The sequence below is a fragment of the Chlorella variabilis genome (assembly GCF_000147415.1).
Source record: "Chlorella variabilis unplaced genomic scaffold CHLNCscaffold_39, whole genome shotgun sequence".
In the NCBI taxonomy this organism is placed as follows: Eukaryota; Viridiplantae; Chlorophyta; class Trebouxiophyceae; order Chlorellales; family Chlorellaceae; genus Chlorella; species Chlorella variabilis.
Window position 1 is genome coordinate 93,822 of NW_005435049.1, and position 8,002 is coordinate 101,823.

Consider the following 8,002-nt stretch of genomic DNA (forward strand, 5'->3'; position numbering starts at 1 on the left):
CATTCACCTCCCCACCCACCCACCCACACGCGCGCACGCATGCACACACGCACAGGCATGCCACCCCACGCACAGCTGCCATCCCTCCCCCGCAGGCACTCATCCGCCCCTGGCGCCTCTCCACCGTCGTCGCCAAGCTGAACGCCAGCGGCATACGCGGCATGACTGTGTCGGACGTCAAGGGGGCGGGCGTGCAGGGAGGTGGGCCGGCAGCTTGGCCGTGTGTGTGTGCGCGCGCGTGCGTGTGTGTGCGTGTGTGCGTGTGTCAGCTGGGAGTGTGGCTGCGTGCCTGTGTGTGAGTGAATGTGGCCGGCTGTGGTCCGGTGGGGATGCTGGCGCGGCGCCGCGCCAGTGCCCCGACCGCGCGTGCCGCCGCATGTACCGCCCGTACCGCAGGCCGCAAGGAGCGGTACGCCGGCACCGAGTTCGGCGGCTCCTCCGACCAGTTCCTGGTGGAGAAGGCGCGCATGGATGTGGTGGTGACGCGGTGGGTGCTCGGGGGCAGAGGGTGTGTGGGTGTGTGATTGAGCTTGTGCCGGGTGTGTGATTGAGCTTGTGCCGGCAGCCGTGGGGTGGGTGGCTGCTCAGGGCTGCCCCTACATCTGTGTGGGCGGCGGTGGCGGAAGGGGGGGTGGGTTGGTGGCTTGCTGCTTTGCCAGCCAGCAGAACCACGGTTCCTCGCCTGCCGCTCCTGCCACCCGGCCACCAAACGGTACTGCCCAGCCCACCCACCCACGACCTCAGCGCACGCACCCATGCACACCCATGCACACACACACACATGCACACACGTGCACACACGCACACGCGCTCCCCCGCCGTCCACACACTGCAGCGGCCAGGTGGACACGGTGGTGCGCATCGTGGCGACGGCGGCGCACACGGGGCAGATCGGGGACGGAAAGATCTTTGTGCACCCGGTGGCCGACATCATCCGCATGTGAGCCTCCTCTTTCTTAAGGTTTAGGGGTTAGGGACCCTAAGAAAAAAGCAAAGCCTTGCCGCCCCCCTGTGCCCCTCTTGGCTGCCGTCACTGGAGTGTGGGGCAGTACCGGGCCGCTGCTGCTCCTGCTGCTGCCGCCGCTGCTGATGCTGCTCCCATCTGAGCAATAGAGATCCGGTCTTGCCTCGCGCGGCACTGCTCCGGCTGCCCGCCGCGCCTCCCAGCAGCCGCACACAAACTCACAGCTGCAGCCTCCCACGCTTTTGCTAACGCACCTACCACCACACCCACGCCCCACGCCGATCCCCCACCCCTGCCGCAGCCGCACCGGGGAGACGGGCCCTCTGGCGGAGCGCATGGAGGGTGGCATGGAGGACATGACTGGGATCAAGGGGGTGTAGAGGGGAAGACAGGCTGCTTCGGCGCTATGCGGAGCGCTCGACTTCCGCGGCTTGCTTGACCGCGGCGGCGCTGGCTCGGCCGCGTTGCCACCACGGTTGGCTGGTGTCTTGCCTTCTTTTAGCTGTTTAACACCCGATACATCAAATGCCAAGAATGGTGCATCAGCCAGCCTGCCGGCTCATGGCCGCAACGCTCCGCAGCAGTGTACGCAGTTGTTCCGCCAGGCTCCGCACCAGGCCCAGCGCAGCGGGCAGAGCGTCAGGGTCGGGTCGCCGCCCCCCCTGCCAAACAACTGGGCAGCAGGAACAACTGCTCTTGCTGTCCACACATGCGCAGCAGTCTGCAGCCGATGATGCCAGATCCACCCCGCATGGGGGTCCTGCACGGAGGCTATCGATGCTCCGGCCTCGCTGCCACGCACCGTCCAGCCGTTTCCACCGGTCTGTGCATGCCGTTAGTTCGCCCCCTATTTACATATCGTTGCGCATGCTACTTTGCATGTTTGCATGTAAAAGCAGGTATGTACACATGTTCAGGAGCACTTTAAATCATCCATGATATCTACGGCGGTGTGACACCAATCAGAAACGGAGGGTCGTAAGATACAGGCTGGACAGGGGAGCGGCCACGAAGACCGCCACCCTCTGGCGGGTTGCCCGCCCCCCTCACAAGCGGAGGGTCTCATGCTGCAGGCGCTCCAGAGCAGGCAGCGCGGCCACCTCTGGGGGCACGCCGTCAGGCAGGGGCACACCATACAGACTCAGATCCCGCAGGCCGGTGAGCGGGAGCAGGTGCTGCCAGCCGCCCACCAGATCGGGGTTCCTAAACAGGCAGAGCCCCGTCAGGGTTGTCAGCGCCGACACCTGCTCGGGCACGGCTGTCAGCCCACAGTAGCAGAGCTCCAGATGTTTCAGACCCGTCACGCTGCTCAGCTGCTGCCAGTCAACATCTGCGGGGGCACCCAATGGGCTCGAATGGCAGTGCAGGCGTGTGAGCGCCATGAGCGCCGGCAGCGCCGCCGCCACGTCTGCGCTGCTGGCGACATTTGTCAGGCTCAGGTGCTGAAGCTGGTGAAGCGGCAGCAGGTGCTGGCAGCGGATGAGCTCCACAGGTTGTGGAGGCTCCTCGTCGTCGGAAGTCGCTTCCGACGACCAGCCAAATGAAACGGTTTCAACGTCCAGAAAGGTGAGGGCCGTGAGGGTGGACAGGGCGGCTGGCAGGCCTGGAAACGAGCGGGCACCAGAGTCACCACCCGACTCCGTGGAGAGCCCCAGGTGCTGCAGCCGGCTCAGGGCAGCCAGCCCGTGCCAGCTGCCGGTGCAATCGCTGCAGTAAAGCTCCAGCCGCCGCAGAGCTGTGAGCTGCCACAGGCTGGACAACTTTCCTCCAGGAGAAAGGCTGCTAAACAGAGGCAGCCGCAAAGAGGTCAGCTGCGTGAGGCGCGGCAGGGCGCTGGTGGGGAGCGGAGCTGACGAATTGCTTTTGCATTTGCCGGCAGCCAGCGAAGATACCAGTCCGGCTGGCAGGGCGGCCAGGCAGGCGACCAACTCCTCCTGGCTGGATGCCCTCACATACCGGCGCCGCGATGGAAGCTGGGAGCTGGAAGCAGGGCGCTGGAAGCTGTACAGACCGTATTGTGTGATGTGTGCATGCGCTGCAGCAGCAGGGGCTTCAAGCAAGTTGCAGCTGGATTTTGCAGGGTGGCAGGAGCAAAGCATACTGGGTGCCACCCAAAGCAGTGCCTTGCTGGCCGCTAGGGAGAGGGCACAGCTCACCTCCGTACCTGTGCAGCCAGGCCGCCACCGCCGCCACATCAGTCACGGTGGGCGTCACCACCACATCGGCCTCCTGGAACCATGCCAGGCTTGAGCCGTACAGGGCGGTGCAGCTGGCAGCCAGGTTCAGCCTGCGGTGGGGAGCAGGGTGGGCGGCACTCGCTCGCTGCACGGGCAGGCGGCATGCAGATCGCAGGCGCAGGACGTTTGGTGCAGCAAGCACGAAACCAATCCACGCAGACTGCCCCTGCCCCGCTCACTTGTCCTGAAGCGACAGGTGGGCGAGGATGGCCTCCTGCGCCGGGCTGGCAGTGCCCAGCACTGCCACAGGTAACGAGGCCATGGCGGCGGCTGCAGCGCAGCGGCAGGAAGTGCAGTTGAGGGGTTGATGCTCGATGGAGAAAGATGTATATACACGCGCTGCGAGGCTGCCTGCACACACAACAGGTGTTCGGCCGGGAGCGGCAGGCGCAGGCGGGCTGTGCTGGCGGTGCACAGCCACACGCCGCTGCTGCCTCGGCCCGCCTGCCTGCCTTGCCTGGCGTGCAGAATCGTGCGAGGGCCTCGTGAGGTGAAGGTCAGGCGCTGATGGGCAGGTGCCGACTCGAGTTCGACAACCAGCGCGAGGAGGCAATCGCCTGAGCAAGCTCAGATGCTGCGCCGGGTACACAGATGCGATGGCGGCCGTCAACAGCCACTCCTGTCCGCCCAGGCGCCGCAGCATGCCCAGCACAGCAGGCGGCAGAGCCTACCGTTCTGCCAAGCAACTGGGCAGCAGGAGCCTCAGCCTGACCTCACACACATGTGCAGCAGCCGTTTTAGCCGATGCCAGGGACGCTCCGCACGGGAGGTGACTGAAAAGGCGGCGATACCGATGCCCCTGCCTTGCCGCCGCCATGCTGTGCACAGCCGCCGCCACCGGCCGCCCTCCTGCCTGCGCATGCCGACCAATCTGCCTCCTATTCACAGATTACTGCACATGCGTCTTTGCAAGTAAAGCCCAGCATGTACACTTTACATTTTCATGAGCACTTTATCAAGGCAGGATGGAGTCGGGCTTTCAGACCGAGGGCGGCCGCCATATGCATTCCTGCAGGTTGCTACCCCATCACAAGCGAAGGTGGATTGGGCGGGTTGCTGCCCCCTCAGGGGCGGAGGGTAATTGGAAGCAGGCGCTCCAGCTCAGGCAGCGCGGACACCTCTGGGGGCACGCCGTTGGGCAGCGGCACACTGCTCAGATTCAGCTCCCGCAGGCGGGTGAGCGGGCGAAGGTGCTGCCAGCCGCCCGCCATTGCATCGTTCTCTGACAGGTCCAAGCGCGTCAGGGCAGTCACCGCCGACAGCTCCTCCGGCACGGCTGCCAGGTCACAACAGCAAAGCTCCAGACATTCCAGCTGCCGCAGGTCAGGCAGCAGCGCCAGCAGTGCAAGGCAGTCATGAGACTCGATGCTCAACCTGGTCAGCGCAGTGAGCTGTGGCAGCAGTGAGGGCAGCTGCTGAATACGGCACCTGCTGAGAGAAAGTTCTTGTAGCGCTGTCAGCCTGCACAAATTGTGCCAGCTCACTGCTGCTGCCGCAGGATGCTGGTCAATGGCGCAGCAGTAGAGATAGGTCAGCGCAGGCAGCGCAGGCAGCGCCGCCGCCACATCATCGCTGGTGACGACGCCGTCCAGGCCCAAATGCTGCAACAGGCTCAGCCGCTGCAGGTGCTGGGCGCGGATGGCATTTTCAGGAACCGCGTCTTCGTCCGCTACGAGGCTCAGAAAGGTGAGGGCCGTCAGAGTGGAAAGGCCGGCTGGCAGGTCTTCGAAGGGAGGCTCAGTACGGCAGTTCATCTCCAGGTGCTGCAGCCGGCTCAGGGCAGCCAGGCCAAGCCAGCCGCCGGTGCAATGAGCGCAGTCCAGCTGCAGCCGGCGCAGCGCTGTGAGCGGCCACAGGCTGGCCACATAGCCTGTTGGGTAGAAGCTGCTACGCCAAGACAGCTCCAGAGAGGTCAGGTGTGTGAGGCGTGCCAGGGCGCTGGTGGGGAGCAGAGCTTGGAGCCCTTCAATGTAATGGCCAGCAGCCAGCGAAGCCACCAGGCCGGCCGGCATGGCGCTCAGGCAGGCGCACACCTCCTCCTGGCTGATGTCCAGCTTGCCAGGATGGCTGGGTGGCAGAAAAAGTAATACGTTTGCACGAGCTGCAGCAGGAAGGGTTGGCAGGTGGAGGCTGGTGGGTGCACCACGTGGCAGGGGGGCAAGGAGACTGGGGGCCTCGCTGGCCGCCAGGCAGGGCAGGGCTCACCTCCATGCTTGTGCAGCCAGGCCGCCACCGCCGCCACATCAGTCACGGTGGGCGTCACCACCACATCGGCCTCCTGGAACCATGCCAGGCTTGAGCCGTACAGGGCGGTGCAGCTGGCAGCCACGCGCAGCCTGCGGTGTGGAGCAGGGTGGGCGGCACTCGCTCGCTGCACGGGCAGGCGGCATGCAGATCGCAGGCGCAGGACGTTTGGTGCAGCAAGCACGAAACCAATCCACGCAGACTGCCGCTGCCCTGCTCACTTGTCCCGCAGCGACAGGTGGGCGAGGATGGCCTCCTGCGCCGGGCTGGCGGTGCCCAGCACGGCCACAGGTAGCGAGGCCATGGCGGCGGCGGGNGTGGTGGGGCTGCAGGGCAGTGGCAGGGACGGCAGTTGCGGGTTTGATGCTTGTTCACTAGAGGGATCCACGCGCTGCTAGGCCGCGTGCACACACAACAGGGGCCGGTCGGGAGCAGCAGGCGCAGGCTGGTGGCGGTGACCGGCACACGCCGCTGTTGCCTCGTCCCGCCTGCCTGTCTTGCCTGGGGGTGCAGAGGCGTGCAAGGGCCTCCTGGGGCGGTGGCTCAGCAGCCGCCGGTGGCCAGTCCGACAGCCAGTGCGAGCCAAGCCTACAATTGAGTAATGCAGGGGCCGCGCAGCGATCACAGGAATGGCCGGTGGCCGCCAGCAGCACTCCTGCGGCCGCCAGGCTCCACAGCGTGCCCAGCGCAGCAGGCGGCGCCGCGCCCGGTGTTGGCCGCCGACCTTACTGCCGAACGACTGGGCAGCAGGAGCAATCCAGCCTGACCTCCACGCAATGTGCAGTTGTCTGCTGCCGCTGCTGCCAGGCCCACCCCGCATGGGACGACTGAGCGGCGGCACTCGATGCATATGCCTCGCCGCCGCGGTGCCGCAATGCCGCGCAGAGCCGCCGCCACGACCCGGCCAGCCCCCCCGCCTGCGCCTGCCAGTGGCCAGCCCCCCCGCCTCCTTTTTACAGGTCATTGCACGACGGGGCCGCCCCGCTCTCAGTTCAGATGAGCTTGCCCCGGTTGCGTGGGATGCGGGCGGCCTGCTGGGCGCGGTGCTCCTCAAGGCTGATGCCAGCCTCCGCCGCCAGCTGCGGCAGCGGGGGGGACGCGGCGGGCGGCTGTCGGCCAGGGCTGGGCGCGGTTGCTTTGTTTTCCTGTTTTCTTTCTTCCTGGGCACCGGCACGGGCAGCCGCAGGGCAGGGCCGTGACACGGCAGGCCCGCCGCTGCCTCCCAGCGCCGACTCAGCCGGACAAACCACACATGACAACAAGGGCAGCACAAGCATGCAGAGGGCGTGCCTGTGCGGGGCTCTTGTACACGTGGTCGTGCATGTCATCCACAGACATCCTGCAGGGAAGAAAGGCAGGGAGGACGGAGGAAAGACAGTGAGAAGGCAGCCAAGTGGGGGAGCGCGCCTGTGCGCACGCCGCCGTGCGTGATGTGCGCTGCCGTGGCCGGGCGACAGACCGGGAGCGGAGCGTCCGGGGGCCCGGCCGGCGCGCGCCTGCCCCCGCTGCTGCTGCAAAGCCGCCCCCAGCCACGCCCAACACCCCCGCTGCTGCTGCACAGCCCGCCCCGCGCCATGCCCCGCAGCCCTGCCCGCTCACTTGGGCGGCCCGCGCCGCTCAAAGTAGGCCTGCGCGGCGGCCGCATCGTACGGCCTCACTTTCTGCAGTACAGCAGCGGTACCATGCCAGGGAAGCAGGGCATCGGGAGCCGTGTCAGTGCGCGGCGCCGAGGACGCTCCAGAGCAGGTCTGGAGCGGACACACGCAGAGGTACCGGCAGATCTGGCGGCACAGCAGTACAGCAGCCAAGCAGCCGGCCGGCCGCGGCCCGTGCGCCGGGCCGCCGCGCCCAGCAGCGACCACTGCCGGCCAGCCAGCCAGCCAGCCGCAGCGCAGCCGAGCACCCAGGGCGCCAGCCCCGGCCCTCGCACAGTACATGCAGTACCAGCGGCAGTACCAGCGGCACCCACAGCCAGCACCCCGCCCACCTCCATCACGATCAGGCGGCGGGTGTACCGTGAAGACAGTATCTGCTCGCAGTTGGCCACCACCTGGGGCAGTACCGCCGGGGGGCAGGCAGTACACTTCAGCGCCAGGCAGGGAGCGGGCAAGGCAAGTTCGACCCGCGCCTCTGCCACCACGGCGCGCCTTTTCCCAACACCTTCCACACACACACACACACACACGCGCGCGCGTGCTCACCCGCAGCATGGGGTGCTCGGGCAGCTCCGCCTCAAAGTACCCCGGGGCGGCGGCCAGCCAGTAGGCCAGGCGCCCGCGCGTGCGCAGCAGGCGGGCGGCGCAGTCCAGCAGGTCGTGCATGCACTCTGCAGGGGGTGGGGTGAGATAGAGGCGTGGCGTACATGCAGTCTGGGTGTGGGTGTGGGGTGGGGGTGGCTAGCAGGCGGTGCATGGGGTGCGTGGAAAGAAATGAAGAAAGAAAGGGGTGTAGGATCGGAGGGATGCAGGCAGGGAGCTTTGAGAGGGGGTAGTGGCGGCGAGGCGGCGGCGAGGCGGTGGGTGGCGGCGACGGGAGGGAGGGGCGCAGAGGCCCCCCC

At 66.9% G+C, this 8,002-nt stretch overlaps 2 protein-coding genes across 2 annotated transcripts in view; one reads left to right on the plus strand and one right to left on the minus strand.

Annotated features, from left to right (window-relative positions):
- Positions 1 to 149: 149 nt before the first annotated feature.
- Positions 150 to 1,344, plus strand: CHLNCDRAFT_28697 (hypothetical protein; the record flags this gene model as incomplete). The annotated part of the gene is made up of 4 exons (XM_005842837.1): positions 150 to 201; positions 397 to 487; positions 836 to 940; positions 1,266 to 1,344. Coding segments are annotated over 4 exons (327 nt in total), but the record flags the coding sequence as incomplete, so codon positions are not given.
- Positions 1,345 to 4,200: 2,856 nt separating this feature from the next.
- Positions 4,201 to 8,002, minus strand: part of CHLNCDRAFT_59425 (hypothetical protein) — a gene marked incomplete at its 5' end in the record, with an annotated part of 22,590 nt that continues 18,788 nt past the window's right edge. Inside the window, 7 exons of the mRNA XM_005842847.1 lie at positions 4,201 to 5,302; positions 5,407 to 5,537; positions 5,667 to 5,771; positions 6,698 to 6,784; positions 7,045 to 7,106; positions 7,433 to 7,495; positions 7,647 to 7,771. Coding sequence (XP_005842909.1) covers positions 4,266 to 5,302; positions 5,407 to 5,537; positions 5,667 to 5,771; positions 6,698 to 6,784; positions 7,045 to 7,106; positions 7,433 to 7,495; positions 7,647 to 7,771 — 1,610 coding nt within the window. The 3' untranslated portion in view covers positions 4,201 to 4,265. The remainder of the gene's footprint in view (positions 5,303 to 5,406; positions 5,538 to 5,666; positions 5,772 to 6,697; positions 6,785 to 7,044; positions 7,107 to 7,432; positions 7,496 to 7,646; positions 7,772 to 8,002) is intronic.